Source organism: Moschus berezovskii, chromosome 7 (genome assembly GCF_049115385.1).
Source record: "Moschus berezovskii isolate FMDL1 chromosome 7, NW_MosBer_1.0, whole genome shotgun sequence".
In the NCBI taxonomy this organism is placed as follows: Eukaryota; Metazoa; Chordata; class Mammalia; order Artiodactyla; family Moschidae; genus Moschus; species Moschus berezovskii.
This window is the reverse complement of record NC_142466.1, coordinates 91453317-91477867: the sequence shown is the minus strand read 5'-3', so window position 1 is coordinate 91477867 and position 24551 is coordinate 91453317. Positions and strand designations below refer to the sequence as shown.

The following is a 24551-nucleotide window of genomic DNA, read 5'->3' as shown; positions in this document are numbered from 1 at the left end:
CCAATACTAAGGATGAACCATGGAACACAGATCTCCCTTTGTTCCCACTATGAGTCTAGTACCAAGTAACAAGCATCAACACCTACTGCTGGAGAGTGTCAAGTGCAGGGAGAGACATTCCCCTCTGAGATACAGATGTATAGGAATTACTAAAAGTTGAGAGTGAAGCTAGAACACTGATGAAAACCTTCCAGCTCCCTTAACTCTATTCCAAACATAAGGAAGAACTAAATTTGAAGTTGAGTTTGAATTCACTGTTGGAAGAATCTGAAGTCTTTAGTGACTAAAGTTAATAAAAGAAATAAAAGCCCCAAACCAGCTCAACAGCTGACTACCTTGAATTAAACCCCATACTAACAGCCTGATAAGAGAAATGTGCCCATTTCTGGGCATAAATACTATTTCTTTCAGACATCTACTGATGTCCATTAGTCAATAAAAAAATTATGAGACACAGAAATTCAAGAAAAGATGAACTCCTGTAGACAATAGTTCATAGTGACGACAGTAACATAGTGATAGTAATATTGTTATTAATGGTAACTAATAGTAATAGTTCTGTAGTCACCGGAATTGAAGTCAAAGATGACTCAAATGTTGATAATATCAGATATAGGCTTTAAAATAACTATGATTTAAAATCACAGAGAAAGAATAAGAACGGTGGCTGCTAGGGGTTGGGCAAAGAAGGAAATGGGGAGCTATGGTTTAATGGGTATGGAGTTTCTATTTTACAAGAGGAAAAGAGTCATGGAGATGCATAGTGACTGTATAACATTATGAATGTATTTAATACCACTGAACTGTAGATTTAAATCTGCAAAAGCTCTCTGAATGTTACTAATATCAATGTTCTGGTTTTGATAGTATACTACAATTATATAAGATGCTACCACTCTCAGAGGCTGGATAAGGGTATATAGAATCTCCTTATATATGGTTTTTACTGCAACTTCTTGTGAGTCTATAATTATTTCTAAATTCAAAGTTTAAAACATGTAAGAAAGATGAAACAATAGTTGCAAAATATTTATAATTGTTGAAAGTACCTAATGGGTAGCTGCAGGTTAATTATACTATTATTTTTATAGATCCATGTATCCCTCCACTTCTCAAAAGTTTGAGTCAATCCACTTTACTTTTTATTTTTAAATTATTTAATTATGGGACTTCCCTGGTAGCTCAACTGGTAAAGAATCTGCCTGCAATGCAGGAGACCCTGGTTCGATTCCTGGGTCAGGAAGATCCCCTGGAAAAGGGAATGGCTACCCACTCCAGTATTCTGGCCTACAGAATTCCATGGACTGTCACAAAGAGTCAGACACAACAGAGCGACTTTCACTTTCACTTGTCATTTATTTATGGATGTGTTGGGTCTTCCTTGCTATGAAGGCTTTTCTCTAGTTGCAGGGATCAAGGGCTACTCTTCATTGCAGTGTGCAGTCTTCTCATTGCAATGGCTTCTCTTGTGGAGTACGGGCTCTAGGGCACATGGGCTTCAGTAGGTGTGATTCCTGGGCCCCAGAGCGCACGCTCAGTAGTTGTGGTGCACGAGCTTAGCTGCTACATAACATGTGGGATCTTCCCAAACCAGAACCCAAGTCTCTGCTTTGGTAGGCAGATTCTTTACCACTGAGCCAGCAAGGAAGCTTCACACCACTTTACTTCTACCAAAGACCTACATTATTACCTCTTCTTGCTAATAAAAAGAAATCTGAAAAGAATCTTCACTTTTACGAAAAAAGGTGAAAAGCGAAAATAGCATTCAGGGTTTGTTTTGCAGCAAGCCAACATGCACCCTGAGCAGCGAGACTGGTACCACCAAGCTCCTTCCCCAGAAACCACACTCAGCATCTCAGCATCAAACTTTGAACTGTGTCTGTGACTATCTGTGCTATATCTTGATTTATTCTGCACATCTATTAGCAAAAACTGTCCAGAGGTAACAGCTTCTTTGCTTTACACTGTTTTGGCTTACAAAAGGTTTCAGAGGAATGCTCTATTTTTGGAAAGCAGTAGGAATCTATATTTGAAAATTTCCATAATAATACATTAAAGAAAAAAAATAACTATAATTAATAGATTAAAAGATCTAGTAAGAAGGCTAGATGACATTCATGAAAAAATGGGGAATTTAAGCAGAGAGAAAAAATTAAGAATCAAATGAAAACACTAGAAATAAAAAAACCCTAGTACTTTAGAGATGACAAATCCCTTCAGTGAGCTCATTGCAGACTGGACTTCAGAACTTGAAGATAACATATCAAATGTTTTAACATATAAGTAATCAGAGTTGGAGAAGAAGAAAGAGAACATGACAGAAAAAGTACCTGAAAAGATATGGCTAGAAACGTTCATATAAACACTCTCTAGAAATAGCACAAATTGTCAAAAAAAAAATTGATATGAAAGCAGCCCAAAAAATGCATGCATACACAAAAACAATATAGCAGACTTCTTTTCACAACCTATGTACTCCAGCAGACACTGGAAGGATTTCTTTAAAGATGTGTATGAAAAATTGTCAACCCAATTGTCAAAGGTCAACAATAAATTCCTGGTTTGCCCTCCCATCTTTCAGTTTTCTAAATCTTTTGCAGGACCCTTCAAATCCTTAGAATTCTTCAAGGTTCAGTTTCAGTCCTTTCCCTATTTTCTATATTCTCTCCACAGGCAATCTCATTCTTGCTCAAAGTTTTAACTTTACCCACTAGTAGAAAACCCCAGTGTTTATATCTACTACTTACATCTCTTCTTAGCTGCCTACTTCTTATTTTTACTTTAGTATTTCAAAGGCACTTATGTTCAACATGTCCAAACTGAAGTCACAATCTCATTTGACATGCTCTTCTTGCAACTTTTCCTATCTCAACAAACGCAATCACCATCATCAAGGAATTATCATTTGTCAGTGACTCCTGACCCCTTTTTTTCAACCAACATCATGCCTATTCAATGGTGCTTCCTAAATATACGCCATCTACCCAGTCCTCTTATCTCAACCACCATTCAGTTCAGTTCAGTTCAATTAGTCTAGTCCAAACTACAAATTTCTGTTTCCCTGAACTGTTTCAATGGGCTAGTCTCCGATCCTCCTGTATCCAAATTTGCACCCCTTAAATCCCTTCTCCCTGCAACATCAAGAGCAATCCTTTCCCAAATGTCAAAACTTTGCCTCGCTGAGGCTCTGTTTAAAATCTTTCCATACCTTCACATTTGTCATAGGACTATGGTCAAGCTTCAGAATCCATAATGTGGACCTTACATACATTGCTAACTGCATCAGTTGCTAACAGATGTCATGCTCCCCCTTAGCACGGTGCCTACATGTCAGGACCAAAAATGGTGTTATGCTTTTAGAGGTATTTTGATATTTACTACAAGAAAAAGAACAGGTAATCTTAAAATTGTAAGCTGAAAGAAATATCTTTATAAAAAAATGTAAATATCTTACCTAGACACAAATTCACTTAATTCTGAATATTCAGTGGGCTCCATTATTATGCTGAGGTCAGTAATAACAGAAGATAAACTCTCCTTATCCTAAAATAAGAGCAAAAAATAAGGCTTTTTTTTGTATCAAAGCACGGTCAACTTTTAAATAAGGAGAAAAAACTACTTTCAAAATACGCCAAATGAAATGTCACTAAGTTATGGGAAAAGTAACCAATAAAAAGTACTGCAAATATGGGTTACTTCAAAAAAATTTTTTTATTGGACTACAGTTGGTTTATAATGTTGTGCTAATTTCATATGCATAGCAAAGTGAATCAGTTACGCATACACAGACATCCACAGCTTTTTTTTTTTTTTAAGATTCTTTCCCCATATAGATCATTACAGAGTACTGAGTAGAATTCTCTGTGCTACAGCCCTTATTAGTTATCCATTTTATATGTAAAATGTCTATACATGTCAAAAAGCTGGCTTAAAACTCAACATTCAAAAAACTAAGACCAAGGCATCTGGTCCCATCACTTCATGGCAAATAGAGAAAAAATGGAAACAGTGAAAGACTTTATTTTCCTGGGCTCCAAAATCACTGTGGACAGTGACTGCAGCCATGAAATTAAAGGACACCTGTTCCTTGGAAGAAAAGTTATGACAAATCTAGACAGCATAAACAGTGTATTAAAAAGCAGAGACACCACTTTGCTGACAAAGGTCCATATAGCCAAAGCTACGGTTTTTTCAGTAGTCATGTATGGATGTGAGAGCTGGACCATAAAGAAGGCTGAGTGCTGAAGAATTCATGATTTCAAACGGTTGTGCTGGAGAATACTAAGAGTCCCTTGGACAGCAAGAAGATTAAACCAGTCAATCTTTAAGGAAATCAACCCTGAATATTTATTGGAAGGATTGATGCTGAAGTAGGAGTTCCAATCCTTTGGCCACCTGATGCAAAGAGCCAACTCATTGGAAAAGACCCTGATGCTGGGCAAGATTGAGGGTAGAAGAAGGTGACAGAGAATGAGATGGTTGGATGGTATCACTGACTCAATGGACATGTGTTTGAGCAAACTTTGGGAGATAGTGAAGGACAGAGAAGCCTAGTGTGCAGTCCATGGAGCCACAAAGAGTCGGACACAACATAGTAACTAAACAACGACATGTCAATCCCAGTCTTCTAATTTATCCCTCTCCCCCTTCCTCTTATTAACCATAAGTTTTTTTTTTTTATATCTGTGACTCTATTTATGTTTTGTAAATAATTTCATTTGTACCATTTTTTTAAAGATTCCACATATAAGTGATATATATTTGTCTTTCTCTATCTGACTTCACTCAGTATGACAGTCTCTAGGTCCATCTATGTAGCTGCAAATGACATTATTCCTCCTTTTTATGGCTGAGTAACGTTCCATTGTACCGTATCTCCTTGATCCATTCTTCTGTCGATGGACACTGAGGTTGCTTCCATGTCCTGGCTATTGTAATCAGTGCTGCAACAAACACTGGGGTACATGTATCCTTTCAAGGATACCACTCTAATGGCAGAAAGCGAAGAGGAACTAAACAGACTCTTGCTGAGTGTTAATGAAGAGAGTGAAAAAGCTGGCTTAAAATTCAACATGCATTCCAACCTATCACTTCATGGTAAACAGATGGGGAAAAAGTGGAAACAGTGACACAACAAAGAGTTGGACACAATTTAGTGACTGAACAACAAAAAATCTTTTCAAACCATGTTTTTACTCAGATTTATTCCCAAGAATGGGATTGATAGTAACTCTATTTTTAGTCTTTTAAGGAACCTCCATACTGTTCTCCATAACGGTTATACTGATTTACGTTCCCACTAACAGTGTGAGAGGGTTCCCTTTCTCCACCCTCTCTAGCATTTGCTTTCTGTAGATTTTTTGGTGATGGGTATTCTGACCATGGATTTCTCCAGGCCAGAATACTGGAGTGGATAGCCTTTCCCTTTTCAGGGGATCTTCCCAACTCAGGAATCGAAACCAGGTCTCCCTGATTGCAGGCAGATTCCTTACCAGCTGAGCCACCAGGGAAACTCAAGAATACTGGAGTTGGTAGCCTATCCCTTCTTCAGTGGATCTTTCCAACCCAGGAATTGAACCAGGGTCTCCTGCATTGCAGGTGGCTTCTTCACCAACTGAGTTATCAGGCAAGCAGACATAAATTAACTCATATGTATGAGTTTATTTCTTGGATTCTTTACTCTGTTCTATTGACATAAGTATCTGCTTTATGCCAAGACAATATTGATTAGATCTCTATAGCTTTGTAATACAATTTGAAATTAAGATGTGTAATGGTTCCAGGTTTGTTCTTTCCTAAGACTGCTTTGGCTCTGTGAGATATTTTGTGCTTCCAAACAAACTGTAGGAGTTTCTTCTAGTTCTGTGAAAAACACATTGGAACTCTGGTAGGCACTGACTGCACTGAATCTGTATATAGCTTTCAGCTGTGTGGACATTTTAACAATGTTAATTCTTCCTATCTACGAGCATGGAATATCTTTCTATTCTGTTCTAAATTTCTTTCATCAATGTCTTATAGCTTTCTGTGCATAGGCTTTTCATCTCCTTGGTTAAACTTATTGTAGGTGTTTTATTCTTTGTGATGCAATTATAAACGAAATTGTTTCCTTAATTTCTCTGGTAGCTCATTATTAGTGTATAGAAATGCCATAGATTAATTGATTTTGTATCCCACAACTTAACTGAATTTGTTCATTTATTCTAACAGTTTTTTGGTGGGGAGGAAGCCTTTAGGGTTTTCTATAAATAACAACATATATCACCTATGAATAGTGACATTGTTACTTCTTTCTTTCTGATTTGGATGCCTTTCATTATTATTTAAATTTTATTTATTTATTTTTTGGCTGCATTGGGTCTTCATTGCTGCGTGTGGACTTTCTCTAGTTGCAGCAAGTGGGGGCTATTCTCTAGTTGTGTTGTGTGGGCTTCTCATTGAAGTGACTCCTCCTGCTGCAGAGCACCAGTTCTAGGGCACATGGGCTCAGTAGTTTCAGCTCATGGGTTTAGTTGTTCTGTGGCATGTGGAATCTTCCTGAACCAAGGATAGTACCCGTGCCCACTACAGGTGGATTCTTAACCACTGTGCCACTAGCAAAGTCCTTTTTTTTAAAAAGTATAACTGATCTGGCTGTGACTTCCAATACTGTGTTGGATAAACATGGCAAGAGTAGGCATCCTTTGTCTTATCTAAGATCTTACTGCTAAGTTACTTCAGTCATGCTGACTTTTTGTGGCCCCACAGACTGCAGTCTCTCCAGGCTTCTCTGTCCATGGGATTCTCTAGGCAAGAATACTGGAGTGGGTTGCCATTTCTTACTCCGGTGAGATCTTACAGGAAGAGTTATTTTCACTGTCGAGCTTACCATATATATCCTTTATTATTTTGAGGTATATTCCCTCTATACTCACTTTGTTGAAATGATTAAATAGTTAAATTTGCTAAATGGTTGTTGATTTTAATCAAATGCTTTTTTTGCATGCATTGAGATAATTTTTATCCTTATTTTTCTGTTAATGTGGTGTACACATCAACTGATTTGCAAATTTTTAACAATTTCTGCATCCCTGAAATAAATGTCGGTTGATCATCATGTATGATCCTTTTAATGCATTGTCAAATTTAGCTTGTTAGTATTTTATTAACGATTTTTGCATCTATGTTCACCAGGGACATTGGGTTATAATTTTTTTCCTTGTGCCCTTGTCTATTTGGGGTATCAGGGTAATACCGGCCTTATATAGTGAGTTCAAAGTGCTCTTCCTCTGCTTTTTGGAATAGTTTTAGAAGCACTGGTATTAATTCTTTAAATGTTTGGTACATTCATCAGTGAAACCAATTGGTCCTGGATTTCAGTTAGTTGGGAGGTTTTAAATTACTGATTCAATCTCCCTGTTAGTAATTAGTCTGTTCAGATTTTCTATTTCTTCCTGATTCAGCCTTGGAAGGTTGTTTTTAGCTGTTTATCCATTTGTTGGTGCATCCAACCAGTCCATTCTAAAGGAGATCAATCCTGGGTGTTCATTGGAAGGACTGATGCTAAAGCTGAAACTGCAATACTTTGGCCACCTCATGCGACGAGTTGACTCACTGGAAAAGACTCTGATGCTGGGAAAGGTTGGGGGCGGGAGGAGAAGGGGACGACAGAGAATGAGATGGCTGGATGGCATCACCGACTCTGTGGACATGTTTGAGTGGACTCTGGGAGTTGGTGATGGACAGGGAGGCCTGGCGTGCTGTGATTCATGGGGTCGCGGAGAGTCGGACACGACTGAGCGACTGAACTGAACTGAACTGAATTGTTCATAGTAGTCTCTTAGATCCTATGTATTCCTGTAGTAGCAGCTGTAATGACTCCTCTTTCATTTCTGATTTTTCAGTCTTTCTTCTTTTTCTTGGTGAGTCTCACTCAATGTTTATTCATTTGACTATCCTTTCAAATTACCGGCTCTTAGTTTCATTGATCTTTTCTAATGTCTTTTTAGTTTCTATTTCATTTGTTTCTGCTCTGATCTATGTTCAGAGTTTTCCTTGTTTTGGTCACACCACATGGCTTGTGGGGCATTAGTTCCCAGAGATCAAAACCAGGCCCTCCGCAGAGAGAGTAGAGTCTTAACCACTAGACTGCCAGGCAATTCTGCTGATCTATGTTATTTATTCCCTTCCTTCTGTTATCTTTGGGTTTCAAATCTTTAATTTGATACTGGAATACAGTCGATCAACAATGTTGTGATATTTTCAGGTGGAGAGCAAAGGGACTCAGCCATACTCCCATAATTATTGTAGTTAGTTGTTTTTACTACTTTTGTCTTTTAACCTTCATACTAGCTTTATAAGTGATTAATTCACTACCTATCCTGACCTGAGGCAGTCCATGGGGTCGCAAAGAGTCAAACACAACTTAGCAACTGAACAACAACAATTATATATTTACATTTACCAGTGAGATTTATACTTTCATGTTTTCCTGTTACCAATTTACTGACCTTTCTTTTCAGCTTAAAGAAATCCCTTTAACATTTCTCTTAAGGCTGGTTTAGTGGTGATAAACTCCTTTAGCTTTTGCTTATCTGCAAAACTCTTTTATCTCTCCTTCACTTCTGAATCATAACTTTGCCAAGTTTAATCTTGGTTGGAAATTATTTTCTTTCAGCACGTTGAATACATCCTGCCACTCTCCTCTGACCTGCAAAGTTTCTTCTAAAAAACCTGCTGAAAGTCTTTAGGGTGTTCCCTATAGTGTTAGTCCCTTTAGTGTTATATATAACAACTATTTTTTTCTTGTTTGTTGCTTTTAAGAGTCTCTTCTTGGTTTCAAATTTTGGTATTTTGATTTTAAAGTGTCTCTGTGTGGGGTTTTGGGGGGTTTCTCTAACATGGAACTCTCTGGGGTTCCTAGATCTGAAGAAATGTTTTTACAGTTTAGGGAAGTTAAATTGCCACTATTATTTATTCATTATATGGTTTTTTACCCTTTCTCTTCTCCTTCTGGGATGCCTATAATGTGAATGTTAGCATGCTTCATTTTATCCCATAAATCTCTTAAACTACCTTCATTTTCATTCTTTTCCCCTCTTGTTGCTTTGATCTGGTAAGTTCCTGTGCCCTGTCTTTTAGTTCACTGATCTTTAATTCTCTCTCATGTTGTCAGCTGTTGAAATTCTCTTAATTTTTCAGTTCAGTTATTGTATTCTTCAGCTCTGGGACTTCTGTTTGGAACTTCTATTTTCCATATCTTTGTTGAAGTTCTCAGTGTATTCATGCATTCTTTTCCTGAGTTTGGTTAGCATCTTTGTGACCATTACTTTGAACTCTTCATCAGGTAAATTACTTATCTCTGCTTCATTAAGGTTTTTTTCCTGAGGTTGTTATCTTGTTCTTTTTTGTTTCAAACATATTACTCTCTTTCTTCATTTTACCTGATTGTCTTTGTTCTTTTTTGTTTCAAACATATTACTCTCTTTCTTCATTTTACCTGATTGTCTTTGTTGGTATCAAGGTATTAGATGAAACAGCCACCTCTTCAGCTTTGAAGGGCTGGCTCTGTGTAGGAGGTGAACCTTATTGTTCTGTCATTGTTCTTGGTTGTCTCACATACCTTTGTGATTACCCAAGCTGTCAATTTTATTTTTCATAGCTCCCAGTAGTTGAACTTGTACCAAGACATATTCTTTTTAGTTTAAAAAGTTCCCTATTTTTGGATCATTTTTTCCAGTTTGTTGGGTTTCAGGGAGAGTAGTTACAAAAATACATTCGTCTCTTACTGCAAAAACTGCCACCCATTTGATTTATTGTGCTACATGGACTATGAATGCTGACACATGTTGATTCTAATATTCTTACAACTCCTCACAAACAGTACAACACTAACAACATCAGACAGTAAATCTGGAGAAAAGAGTTGTATGCTCCAATTGCCTATGACAAGAAGAACTGTGCCAACATGGATAACCATTCAAACATTCTGGGTGTGCTTCCCCATAGAGTAAGAGGGTTGAGCCAGATAATCTATCAGTTTACTTTTGGTCTCAACATCCTATTTATACAATTTTAGGTCACCTGTGGTTTCTAAAACTGTACTACCATGATTTTATAATAACAATATTCTATAAGTAAGATAGATTTATTAGTTAGGTTACTTTTAACCTAACTGATAGCTAAACATCTCCCTCTAGTGGAAATTTTGCTTTTAAAAATGTTTTAGAACATAAAATACAGCTATTTTACCACTGCTTTTTTTCTATCAGTCTCAACTATAAAAATCTGCCCAACATGTAAAATGGTAAAAGTATTTTATTTTTTTTTGGTAAAAGTATTTTAGAAGGCAGTTTGGTACTATCAATTAAAATTTACATGTACATCTCCTTTAACCTGGCAATTCCACTAAAGATATAGTTCTAAGGTATAGACAGAAACGGGGTGTTCTTAACATAGCTTGGGAAAGCATGCGCTTTCTGTAGCAAATTAGGTAAAACCAAGCAGTTCAAAAGCACCTACATACTTTGAAATGTATATAATGACAACTTATGTCCCTTTAGAGATTCAGCAATTACTGAGTTCTAGGTCTTTCAAACTGTATACATTGTTCTTCTCCTTAGATTTTTTTTCCTAAAGTATATGGGACAGAAGCTGCTGGTAGTCCCCAATATGTGGACTTTTTTCCACTGACCACATGGCCATGCATAATGAAGACTAAATTTCCAGGCTCCCCTGCATTTATTTATTGGCCATTAGAATTCAGGTGAAAATGATGTGCATTACAATTTCTAAAAAATTCTGTTCAATGGAAAAGGTGAGTCCCTGTTTGCCCAGCCCTTTCCCAATGTCTGAAATGCAGAAGTGATAACTGCACCACAATGTGGCAGCCACGTGGATGATGGCTGAGTCTGATGGTCATAAAACCACCATACTAGCCCTTGAAAACAGATCTTGCAATTTAGGTTAAGCAACAGAGAAATAAACTTCTAGTATTCTGAATCTTCCTTCTTTTTAAGTTTTCTATTATATGGAGCACAACCAATTTTAATTTGTTAAGCATATGAGCTAACAGTGTTAACTACAGGCCATTACAAAATGGTTACAAAATTTTCAATCATGCTTTGGTAGTATGAGGATCAGAATGTTAGCTTAAAGTACTGCTGATAGGGAGGTGAGGTCTGGGTTGGTGTCACTACCGTCTGGTAAGAGGTAGGGAGTGTAGCCACTACAGCGTGGGTATCAGGCCTGTATGGCAGGCGCCACACGGCTCTGGTCCTGTCTATGTGACTTCATGGTAGCCACCCAGGACAATTCAAGTCAAGCCACTGCGGGAACTGCAGTACCAGTTCATGCTAGGAATGCCTCTGGTCAAATAATAGCCATTCTTCAGAAGCACATCACATTATTTTAAAAAATGTCCCTAAATTGAAACCTTATGTGTGATCTGACTTCTGATGTGATGCTTTCCTTCAAAGGATTATAGTGACCACAAGTATGCAACTTCAACAAAATGAAATTAAAATATTCTATTCTATTTTATCTCTCAGACCAAAGCCCCACAAATGAGCACACCAATCAACTTTTGGCCACAGCCTATCCTGGAATGTACAGCTGCACTGAGTAGGTTGTTCATCTCAACTTCAGAGTATGGTCTTTTTTCCAACTGGACTCATGTACAGCTTCCCATACATGTCCCTTAGACTGCAAGGGGATCAAACCAGTTAATCCTAAAGGAAATCAACTCTGATATTCATTGATAAATTCATTGGAAGGACTGATGCTGAAGCTGAAGTTCCAATATGTTGGCCACTTGAGGCGAAGAGCCTACTCATTAGAAAAGACCCTGAAAGTTGAAGGCAGGAGAAGGGGATGACAGAGGATGAGATGGTTGGATGGCATCACCAACTCAATGGACACGAGTTTGAACAAACTCTGGGAGATGGTGAAGGACAGGGAAGCCTGGCATGCTACAGTCCACGAGCTTGCAAAGAGTCAGATGTGACTGAGTGACTGAACAACAACTTCCCAAGGATGAGCCTAATTTTACCAGCAATCTGGCTTCTCTCCAGATAACCCAGGGAGTGACTATAAAAAAGATGAATAACAAGGGAAGAAAAAGCTTAAAGAAGCCCAGAGCTACTATTAGGTTGATACAAAAGTAACTGAAGTTTTGGACAGTGAATTTTAAATCATAAAGTTGGACACGACTGAGCGGCTAACACACACACACACACACACACACACAGGCTCAAACACATCTTTATTAATCAAAATAGGAACCATTACAATCAACACATTTTTACCAACGAGAAATAAGTTTGTTTATTCCTGTAGCATAAAAATTCATGCTTCAGGATTCAACAAACTCTTGGAAAGTGTTTTCTGCCTCCTGCTGGGTATGGTAACATTTTCCCTGCCAAAAGTTGCTGAGATGCTTTGAGAAGGTAGTAGTCAGTTGGCAAGAGGTCAGGTGAATATGGCAGATGAGGCAAAACTTTGTAGTCTGATTCGTTCAACTTTTGAAGCATTGGTTGTACAACACGGATTTGGGCATTCTTATGGAGCAGAATTGGACCCATTCTGTTGATCAACACTGGCTTCAGGTGTTGCAGTTTTTAGTGCATCTCATCAACTTGCTGAGCATATTTCTCTGATGCAATGGTTTTGCTGGAATTTAGAAAGCAGGAGTTGATCAGATGGGCAGCAGACCACCAAACAGTGACCATGAATTTTTCTGGTTCAAGTTTGCTTTGGGAAGTGCTTTGGAGCTTCTTCTCAGTCCAACCACTGAGCTGGTCACTGTCGGTTGTTGTATAAAATCCACTTTTTATCACACATTATAATCTAGTTGAGAAATGGCTCACTGTTGCTGCGCAGAATAAGTTAAGACAACACTTCAAAACAATGGTTTTTAAAATTTTCGGTCAGCTCATGAGGCATTAACTTACTGAGCTTTTTCACCTTTACAATTTGCTTTGAATGCCAAATGACCATAGAATGGTTGACATTGAGTTCTTTGGCAATTTCTCATATAGTTGTAAGAGGGTCAACTTCAATGATTGCTCTCAGTTGGTCACTGTCAACCTCTGATGGCCGGCTACTAGGCTCATTTTCAAGATTCTTGTCTCCTTTGCAAAACTTCTTGAACCACCACTGCACTGTATGCTCATTAGCAGTTCCTGGGCCAAATGTGTTTTTGATGTTATGAGTTGTCTCTTCTGCTTTACGACCCATTTTGAACACAAATAAAAAAACTACTCAAATTTGCTTTTTGTCTAATATCATTTCTATAGTCTAAAATAAATATAAAATAAACATTGTAAAATAATTAGCTTTCAATAAAATAAAAAATAAATATAAAATAAACAGCAAGTAATAAGTAGTTAGCAAAGTAACATAAAGTGAGAAATGCACATTAAAATGATGTAAAACATAACCATATTTATTTAAGAATGTATTCCAATATCAAATGGCAAAGTTCAACAACGCAAAACTGCAATTACTTTTGCACCAACCTAACAAGATGCCCCTGAGCAGTTTCCTGGACATGTATACACTGATAGTGCAGATGTTTTAAGACAGAGAACTAGATCTCAGAGCTCTGATTCTGAACCTGACACAATCTATAGGCCTGGCCATTAATCGAGGCAAGAATGCAAGTAAGTATTTGGTGTATCACCACTCTTGAGTTTAGGATCACATTACCCAGAACAAAAAGGCAGTTGGTCCAACTATGCATCCTTCTGCAATGGGACAACATCCAGGAATTCTGAAGAGCCTGGAGTCCTGGCATGGGCTGTTCATCGTAAACAAGATCAACTCAATTGGGTCCATATTTTATTCTAGTCTTCAGCAGATGATCTTTGAGGTCACACAGAACTATAGTATCATCCTGAGAATTTTGCATGGCTTCAAGGCCTGGTGCCAACCTGCCAGCAGTCTATTTCCAAGGATACTCATCACCCATGTGCCTGACATCCCGCTCAACTGGTTTTGGTAATGCCACACTGTGGATGTTCTTGGTCACTTTGACAGACTAAAGAGAGATACCCTGAGGTGGGAGCAAGTTGGAAACTCTGTCAGCAGATGAGAGACCTAGTCAGTTCTCAGCCTGCCAGGGTCAATGGTGACAACCAGGGACATGGACTGCAAAGAGTTCTCAAGAGGCAAAACTTCTAGTGCAGATACCTAGACCCAATCACTCATGACTAGTTAGGGGTAACTTCTAATATCTGGCATCAATTCCTGTCACAAAAAGGGACAACTCAAGGCTATTTCTGTGGCTGAGGATAAGCATGAGGAATCCAGGCACAGTACTGTGAATTCAAGCAAGCAGTTTATCCCTATGACTTGGCTGTGACAACTGGTCTACATTCACTTTAGTTATCTGATGAACTGAGGCCAAGGAAACTTGTCTGTCCTTATCTGTTCTCTCCTCTATACATTCTCCCTATAGGCCCAAACTCAAAAAACAAACTGATTGAAATTATTTTTTTTGCTATCAAAGCACATGTCCAGACTTGGTTAGTTCTCAAAATTATGCCTGGATCCAACCCTTCTTGGAGCCAGACTTTGAAGATGTCTGAGTCTTGTTCTCCCTATGCTGGCCAGGGGTTGCGTGTTAACATTCTGTCTGTCTGCTTTCTGATTTTATGTGAAAATCCTAGCCAAGAGTATCTTCCTCCAGTGTTGTGCCTCAGTAGTCCTGTATAACTTGCTGGCATAACTGTGACCATCTTGAAGTCTAATCCTTCAGCCCTGAACAGTCTTCAGATTGTGGTGATCCCAGATGACCACTACTATAGGAGAGGCCAGAGGAAGAACACCAACTGTGCTACTCACAAATTCCTGCCTCACAGAAAATGGTGAGATAATAAATCATTTTTGTTGTTTTAAACTGTTCAGTTTGGGAGAAAATGTTAAGCGGCAATAAATAAATAAATAACAGATGATTGATGACTGAGATATCAGCTGACTAGTGAGTGCATCCAAGATTGTTCACATGACCTCAGGGCTCACAGTGGAATCCCACAAACATCTCATTATCTCTATTCCAATAAAGAATATGCTCTCAGCAATAATACTACCATATTCAGTTGCTGGGGTATTCCTATTTAAAAGAAAAAAAAAATTTTAATGGTACCACTTTGTACAAACATGCTACAAGGGGTCCTGGCTCAGGAATGTCTCCTCAACTCAGCCACTGCTGAAGACTGGGGTGTGGGGTATTTTTATTTCATAGCAGCAGAATCTGTGTTATCTACCACAACATGTTCCTTAATTTACCTGGATTTCCAGAATCTGAAATTCAAGCTGAAACGTAATCATGTGGCAATTTCCTGATAATCTGTGTCTCTGCAAAACTTTTTTAATACCTATAAATTAGAAAAACAAAGGTTTTTGTTTGCAAATAACAATTTTCTTTAAATATCAATTATTTAATTTTGTGTAGCTATCTATAATACACGTGGGTTTATGTGTGAGAGTGTTAGCATTTGCACTGAAAATACCTGAAAGGATGTGCACCTTTGAGAAATATGATTAAAGATAACTTGTATTCTCTAGTTCTCAATGATACCAAAGATTAAGGTAAGAAACAGAAATATGATAGTATAACCCTAGACAAATTTGAATTATGATAATTGTTGGTAGTTTTCATATTTTCAACATTGTCTGGCTCCAGTTAGACAATAAATTAAATCCATGCAATTATCTCAGTTAACTCTCAAAACTTTACTAAAATGATAGCAAAAGTACTTTTTAGGTATAACATGAATACACTCAAACTCATAAAATGCCCTATTTTTTAAGTATACAGCATGAGATATATATATATATATATATATATATATATGTTTACAAGTGTTTCCCAAGTAGCCACTACCAAGATCAAGATACAGAAATTTTAACATACTGCATAAAGTTCCTTCAAGCCTTTTCCAAGTTATACAATATGTCTCAGAAAGGAGATAACTATGATTCTGACTTTATTATATTTTTCTAATGAAGTTATTTTTAGAAGGACACAATTCGCTGTTTTTAGAGTATAGGTACTATACGATATATGTTACAGGTAGACAATACAGTGATTCACAATATTTAAAGGTTATACTCCTTTACATTTATTATAAAATATTGACCATATTCCCCATGTTGTATAATATACCCTTATAGCTTATTTTATACCTAATAGTTTGTATCTCTTAATCTACCCCTGTATTGACCTTTCTACCAGAAGGACACAATTCTACAAGGATAAAGAGAAAAAGATTAGCGTAACTAATTTCATAAGCTGAAAATCAGATGGATCAGCCAGATAGTATGTGAAAAACTGAAACTAATCTGGCAGATCTAGGAACACTGAAATCTAAGCCAGCAATGGGAAAAGCTCTGAAACAAGCCCATTCTAAATGCATTCTGGGAATTCTCTAGTGGTCCAGTGGTAAAGAATTCACCTGCCAATGCAGGGGACACAGGTTTGATCCCTGTCCAGGAAGATTTCATATGCCACAGGGCAACTAAGTCCATGCACCTCAACTACTGAAGCCCTCTAGAGCTTGTGCTCCACAACAAGAGAAACCACTGCAATGAGAAGTCCATGCATGACAACTGGAGAGTAGCCCCTACTGGTCACAGCTGGAGAAAGCTCACGTGCAGCAACAAAGACCCAGTGCAGTCAAAAATAAAGAAATAAACAACCAAAAAGAATTTTTAGAGGCATTCTGAATGGGTACCACCACTTAAGTATCTTCTAGGGTAAACCTGGGACTCAAAATAGAAAGACAGAACTTTTGCACAGTAAAACTTCACTCTTCATAATCTCTGTATTCCAACTATTCAAGTACCTGAAGTCTCTAAATTTCATTACTCATTTCTACATGTAATTCCACTGAAGTAAGCTGTCCATGACCTTTGAGGTGTCACTCTCCCTCTCCCCAGTCAGGAGGGTTATTTTAGTAGAAAAATCAGGAAGCATTTCCTAAAAAGATTGCTTCTTCTAAACAAAGATTCCAACACACAACTGTAGAGCTGAATTAGCTTCTCTTTACTTGTTAGTGTATCACAGATTCTTAGTAATATAACATTAGTCACTGGGACCAGAAACCCTCTTCTGCCAAATGATCCAGTTCTTGAAATACCTGAGTATGAGAGATGAGAGAGTTCTCATGTCAGTAGTGAACAACAGCTAAGATTTACAAACTAATAGTGCTGTTTTCCTTAAAATCACTTATCTCTGTTACTTGACTATTCAGGTACTTAACGAGAGACCACACCTTCTCTAATATCTACGTCAGGCAGCTTTTAAGAATATTACACACACTGTAAAGTTCAATAGACACCTGAAAAACAAGTTTACCACAACCACACATTCAAATCATTACCTTGCAGAATTTATTTCAATGATAAGAAAACTAATTTTCTATGCATAATAAGGTAAACCTCAATACTACTTCCTGATTGAAATTAATGCTTACTCTGGAAATTCCCTGGTAGTCTAATGGTTAAGACTCAACACTTTCACTGCTGTGAGATCAGGATGAATCCCTCGTTGGAAAACTAAAATTAAGATTCTGCAAGCCATTTGGTGCAGACAAAAGAAAAAAAAAAAAAAATGCTTACTCTTTTCTGCCATCTCAGTGCTAGTTAGGTCTTCTGTGTTCTTGTAGTAATTTCTTATACTGATACCAGTAAGTCTGCTTAGAAATTGAAGTTCGGATTCTAAACTTCCAATATGACGTCTCAGATCTTTTGACAATCCCCATTCTTCAGAATCTGACTGGTGTGTTTCTTGAAATGATTTCCTAAAAAGCACAAAACACAAATAATTACTCCAACGAACAAACTACTAACAAGTGTTTCAACTAACGTCTATAAATTTCTTCAAATCATTTCCATTTTATCCTTTTAATTCTCTTTCCATTAAAACACTAGTAGGATTTTTCTTAAAATCAGTGTGGTTATTAACACTGCAGCCATTAATCTCAATATAAAACATCCTAACCAAGTTAGAGGTGGCAAGAATACACAGAAGAACTGTATAAAAAAGATCTTCATGACCCAGATAATCACGATGGTGTGATCACTCACCTAGAGCCAGACATCCTGGAATGTGAAGTCAAGTGGGCCTTAGGAAGCATCACTATGAACAAAGCTAGTGGAGGTGATGGAATTCCAGTTGAGTTATTTCAAATCCTAAAAGATGATGCTGTGAAAGTGCTGCACTCAATACGCCAGCAAATTTGGAAACTCAGCAGTGGCCACAGGACTGGAAAAGGTCAGTTTCCATTCCAATCCCAAAGAAAGGCAATGCCAAAGAATGCTCAAACTACCACACAACTGCACTCATCTCACACACTAGTAAAGTCATGATCAAAATTCTCTAAGAAAAGCTTCAGCAGTACGTAAACTGTGAATGTCCAGATGTTCAAGCTGGTTTTAGAAAAGGCAAAGGAACCAGAGATCAAATTGCCAATATCCACTGGATCATCGAAAAAGCAAGAGCGTTCCAAAAAAACATCTATTTCTGCTTCATTGATTATGCCAAAGCCTTTGACTGTGTGGATCACAATAAACTGTGGAAAATTCTGAAAGAGATGGGAATCCCAGAGCACCTGACCTGCCTCTTGAGAAACCTGTATGCAGGTCAGGAAGCAACAGTTAGAACTGGACGTGGAACAACAGACTGGTTACAAATAGGAAAAGGAGTATGTCAAGGCTGTATGTTGTCACCCTGCTTATTTAACTTATATGCAGAGTATATCATGAGAGACGCTGGGCTGGAAGAAGCACAAGCTGGAATCAAGATTGCCAGGAGGAGTATCAATAACCTCAGATATGCAGATGACACCACGCTTATGGCAGAAAGTGAAGAAGAACTAAAAAGTCTCCTGATGAAAGAGGAGTGAAAGAGTTGGCTTAACGCTCAACATTCAGAAAACTAAGATCATGGCATCCAGTCCTATCACTTCACGGGAAATAGATGGGGAAAAAGTGGAAATAGTGGCTAACTTTATTTTGTGGGGCTCCAAAATCACTGCAGATTGTGATTGCAGCCATGAAATTAAAAGACGCTGACTCCTCGGAAGGAAAGTTATGACCAACCTAGACAACATATTAAAAAGCAGAGACATTACTTAGTCAACTACAGTCCATCTAGTCAAGACTATGGTTTTTCCAGTAGTCATATATGGATGTGAGAGTTGGAGTATAAAGAAAGCTGAGTGCAGAACAATTGATACTTTTGAACTGTGGTGCTGGAGAAGACTCTTGAGAGTCCCTTGGACTGCAAGGAGATCCAACCAGTCCATTCTAAAGGAGATCAGTCCTGGGTGTTCATTGGAAGGACTGATGCTAAAGCTGAAACTCCAATATTTTGGCCACCTCATACGAAGAGCTGACTCACTGGAAAAGACTCTGATGCTGGGAGGGATTGGGGGCAGGAGGAGAAGGGGACGACAGAGGATGAGATGGCTGGACGGCATCGCCAACTCGATGGAGGTGGGTTTGAGTGAACTCCAGGAGTTGGTGATGGACAAGGAGGCCTGGCGTGCTGTGATTCATGGGGTCACAAAGAGTCAGACACGGCTGAGCGACTGAACTGAACTGAAATGAATAATGAATGATGTTGAGCAACTCTTCATATGTTTATTAACCATCTGTAGGTCTTTTTTTTTGAGAAATGCCGGTTTAGGTCTTTTCCCACTCTTTGATTGGGTTGTTTGTTTTTCTGCTATTGAGTTGTTTGAGCTCCTTGTATATTTTGGAAATTAATTCTTTGTTAGTTGTTTCATATTCATTATTTTCTTCCATTCTGAAGGTTGTCTTTTTACCTTGTTTATAGTTTCCTTTGTTGTGCAGAAGCTTTTAAGTTTAATTAGGTACCAGTTATATATTTTTGCTTTTATTTCCATTATTCTAGGAGGTGGGTCATAAAGGATCTTGCTATGATTTATGTAAGAGCAAGCATCTTTTAATTTCATGGCTGCAATCACCATTCACACAAAAAAAATAAAATCTGTCCTTCCAAAGAATACTAAGGACTGATTCAAGTAATGTCTCTGCTTTAAAACATGCTGTCTAGGTTAATCATATCTTTTCTTCCAAGGAACAAGCCTCTTTTAATTTCATGGTTGCAGTCAATGTTCACAGTGATTTTGGAGCCCCCAAAAATAAAGTCTCTCACAGTTTCCATTGTTTCCCCATCTATTTGCCATGAAGTGATGGTACCAGAAGCCAGGATCTTCATTTTTAGAATGCTGAGTTTTTAAATCAGCTTTTTCACTCTCCTCTTTCACTTTCAGCAAGAGGCTCTTCAGTTCCTCTTCGCTTTCTGTCATAAGGGTGGTATAATCTGCATATCTGACGTTACTGATAGTTCTCCCAGCAATCTTGATTCCAGCTTGTGTTTCATTCAGCCTGGCACTTTGCATGATGTACTCTGCATCTAAGTTAAATAAGCAGGGTGACAATACACAACCTTGACAGACTCCTTTCCCAATTCTGAACCAGTCTGTTGTTCCATGTCTGGTTCTAACTGCTACTTCTTGACCTACATACAGGTTTCTCAGGAGGCAGGTAAAGGTGGTCTGGTATTCCTAACTCATTAAAAATTTTCCAGTTTCTTGTGATCCACACAGTCAAAGGCTTTAGTGTAGTTAATGAAGTAGAGTACTCCAGTCCTATGTTGCTTCAGTCCTGTCTGACTCTTTGCGACCCTATGGACTATAGACCACCAGGCTCCTCAGTCCATGGAATTATCCAGGCAAGAATACTGGAGTGTGTTGTCATACCCTTCTCCAGGGGATCTTCCTGACCCAGGGATCAAACCTGCGTAACGTCTATGTGTATTGGCAAGCAGAACTAGCTGTTTTTCTGGAATTCTCTTGCTTTTTCTATGATCCAATGAATGTTGGCAATTTGATCGCTGGTTCCACTGCCTTTTCTAAATCCAGACAGTATGTCGGGAAGTTCTCAGTTCACATACTACTGAAGCCTAGCTTGAAGGATTTTGAGCATTACCTCACTAGCATGTGGGCTTCCTTGGTAGCTCAGCTGGTAAAGAATCTGCCTGCAATGCAGAAGATTCTGATTTGATTCCTGGGTTGGGAAGATCGCTTCGAGAAGGGATAGGCTACCCACTCCAGTATTCTTAGGCTCCCCTGGTGACTCAGATGGAAAAGAATCTGCCAGCAACACAGGAGACCTGGGTTTGATCCTTGGGTTGGGAAGATCTCCTGGAGAAGGGAATGGTTACTACTCTAGTATGTGGCCTGGAGAAATTAACCAGAAATTTAGGTTAATGATCCTTCTATGCAACCAATCTACAGAAGAGCATGACTACCCATGTCAGTATTCTGGTCTGGAGAATCCCACAGACAGAGGATACTGGTGGGCTACAGTCCACGGGGGTTGCAAAGAGTTGGACAACTGAGTGACTTTCACTTTGCTAGCATGCAAAATGAGCATAACTGTATGGCAGTTTGAACATTCTTTAGCATTGTGTTTCTTTGGGATTAGAAAGAACTGACTTTTACCAGTCCTGTGCCATGGCTGAGTTTTCCAAATTTGCTGACATGCTGAATACAGCACTTAAACAGCATACTTACAGGATTTGAAACAGCTCAGTTGGAATTCCAGTATCTCCACTAGTTTTGTTCATAGTAATGTTTCCTAAGGACCCCTTGACTTCACATTCCAGGATGTCTGGCTCAAGGGGCCCACCTTTGCATGAAATGTTCCCGTGGTATCTTCAATTTCCTTGGAGAACTCTAGCTTTCCTACTCTATTGTTTTCCTCTATTTCTTTGCATTGTTCACCTAAGAAGGCTTTCTTATCTCTCCTTACTATTCTCCAGAACTCTGCATTCAGTTGAGTATATCTTTCCCTTTTTTCTTCGCCTTTAGCTTCTCTTCTTTTCTAAGGGAAAATAGCACTATGTCATTTGAGAGTGAATACTCTCTTTTTTTCCATTGTTTCCCCATCTATTTGCCATGAAGTCATGGGACTGGATGCCATGATCTTACTTTTCTGAATGTTGAGTTTTAAACCAACGTTTTGACTCTCCTCTTTCACTTTCATCAAGACGTTCTTTAGTTCTTTTTTGCATCGAACAGAGTTTTGCCAAGAGAATGCAATGGTCAAAGCAAACACCCTCTTCCAACAACATAAGAAAAGACTCTACACATGGACATCACCAGATGGTCAATACCAAAATCAGATTGATTATATTCTTTGCAGCCAAAGATGGAGAAGCTCTATACAGTCAGCAAAAACAAGACCGGGAGCTGACTGTGGCTCAGATCATGAACTCCTATTGCCAAATTCAGACTTAAATTGAAAAAAGTAGGGAAAACCACTAGACCATTCAGGTATGACCTAAATCAAATGCCTTATGATTATACAGTGTAAGTGACAATAGAATGAAGAGATTAATCTGATAGAGTCCTTGAAGAACTATGGATGGAAGTTCATGACATTGTACAGGAGGCAGTGACCAAGATCATCCACAAAAAAAAAAAAATGCAAAAAGGCAAAATGGTTGTCTGAGGAGGCCTTACAAATAGCTGAGAAAAGAACAGAAATGAAAGGCAAAGGAGAAAAGGAAAGATATACCACCTGAATGCAGAGATCCAAAGAAAAAGCAAGAAAAGATAAGAAAACCTTCCTCAGTGATCAGTGCAAAGAAATAGTGGAAAATAATAGAACAGGAAAAATGGAAACAGTGAGACTTTATTTTCTTGGGCTCAAAATTCACTGCAGATGGTGACTGCAGTCATGAAATTAAAAGACACTTGCTCCTTGGAAGAAAAGCTATGACCAACCTAAACAGCACATTAAAAAGCAGAGACATTACTTTGCCAACAAAGGTCCGCCTAGTCAAGGCTATGGTTTTTCCAGTAGTCATGTATGGATGTGAGAATTGGACTACAAAGAAAGCTGAGCGCCAAATAATTGATGCTTTTGAACTGTGGTGTAGGAGAAGACTCTTGAGAGTCTCTCGGACAGCAAGGTGATCCAACCAGTCCATTCTGAAGGAAATCAGTCCTGAATATTCATTGGAAGAATCAATCCTGAAGCTGAAACTCCTATATTTTGGTGACCTGATGCAAAGTACTGACTCATTTGAAAAGACCCTGATGTTGGGAAAGATTGAAGGTGGGAGGAGAAGGGGACAACAGAGGATAAGATGGTTGGATGGTATTACCAACTTGATGGACATGAGTATGAGTAAGCTCCGGTAGTTGGTGATGGACAAGGAAGACTGGTGTGCTGCAGTCCATGGGGTCGCAAAGAGTTGGACATGATTGAGTGACTGAAGTGAACTGAACTGACTCTCTTTTGTATTTACTATCACGGTTTGATTTCTAAAAATTAAATAGATAAAGCTAATGAAAAAAGAAGAGAGGTAACCTGCATATTGGAGAAGGAAATGGCAACCCACTCCAGTGTTCTTGCCTGGAGAATCCCAGGGACGGGGGAGCCTGGTGGGCTGCCGCCTATGGGGTCACACAGAGTCGGACACGACTGAAGTGACTTAGCAGCAGCAGTGGCAACCTGCATATAAATAAGTTCCTTCCAAATGAATACTAAACAACATCACAGCAAACTATGAATGAAAACTGATAAAGAGAACTAAGTAATCACATTAAAGGATAGACACACAGAACTCCAGAAAGAAGCTATGGCTGAGAAAGGGAAAACTAGGGAGTTATTAGTTAAACGGTACAAAGTTTCTCTTCGGGACAGTGAAATCATTTTAGAGATGCATGATTGTATGATACTATGAACGAAACTATATACTTAAAAAGGGTTAAAATGGCAAGTTTTATATTATATATATATATTACCAGGAAAAAAAAAGATATCACATTGAAAATCACAGTAATCCAAGTCTATGCCCCAACCACTAATGCCGAAGAAGCTCAAGTTGAACGGTTCTATGAAGATCTACAAGACCTTCTAGACCTTGTAGAACTAACATCCCAAAAAGATGTCCTTTGCATCATAGGGTACTGGAATGCAAAAGCAGGAAGTCAAGAGATACCTGGAGTAACAAACAAATTTGGCCTTGGAATACAAAATGAAGCAGGGCAAAGGCTAACAGAGTTTTACCAAGAGAACCCACTGGTTCTCAACACCCTCTTTCAATGACGCAAGAATAGACTACACATGGACATCACCAGATGATCAATACCGAAATCAGACTGATTATATTCTTTGCAGCCAAAGACAGAGAAGCTCTATACAGTCAGCAAAAACAAGACCAGGAGTTGACTGTGGATCAGATCATGAATTCGCTATTGAAAAACTCAGACTTAAACTGAAGAAAGTAGGGAAAACCACTAGACCATTCAGGTATGACCTAAATCAAATCCCTTACAATTATACAGTGGAAGTGACAAATAGATTCAAGGGATTAGATCTGATAGACAGAAGGCCTGAAGAGCTATGCATGGAGGTTCATGACATTGTACAGGAGGCAGTGATCAAGACCATACCCAAGAAAAAGAAATGCAAAAAGGCAAAATGGTTGTCTGAGGAGGCCTTATAAATATCTGAGAAAAGAAGAG

At 38.4% G+C, this 24551-nt stretch overlaps 1 protein-coding gene across 1 annotated transcript in view; it reads right to left on the bottom strand.

Annotated features, from left to right (window-relative positions):
* Positions 1–24551, bottom strand: part of CENPP (centromere protein P) — a 228189-nt gene that overhangs the window by 189873 nt on the left and 13765 nt on the right. The window contains exons 2-4 of the mRNA XM_088838130.1: positions 17602–17783; positions 15268–15356; positions 3455–3543 (exon numbers count right to left, since the gene is read on the bottom strand). Of these exons, the coding sequence (XP_088694256.1) occupies positions 3455–3543; positions 15268–15356; positions 17602–17783 (360 nt within the window). The remainder of the gene's footprint in view (positions 1–3454; positions 3544–15267; positions 15357–17601; positions 17784–24551) is intronic.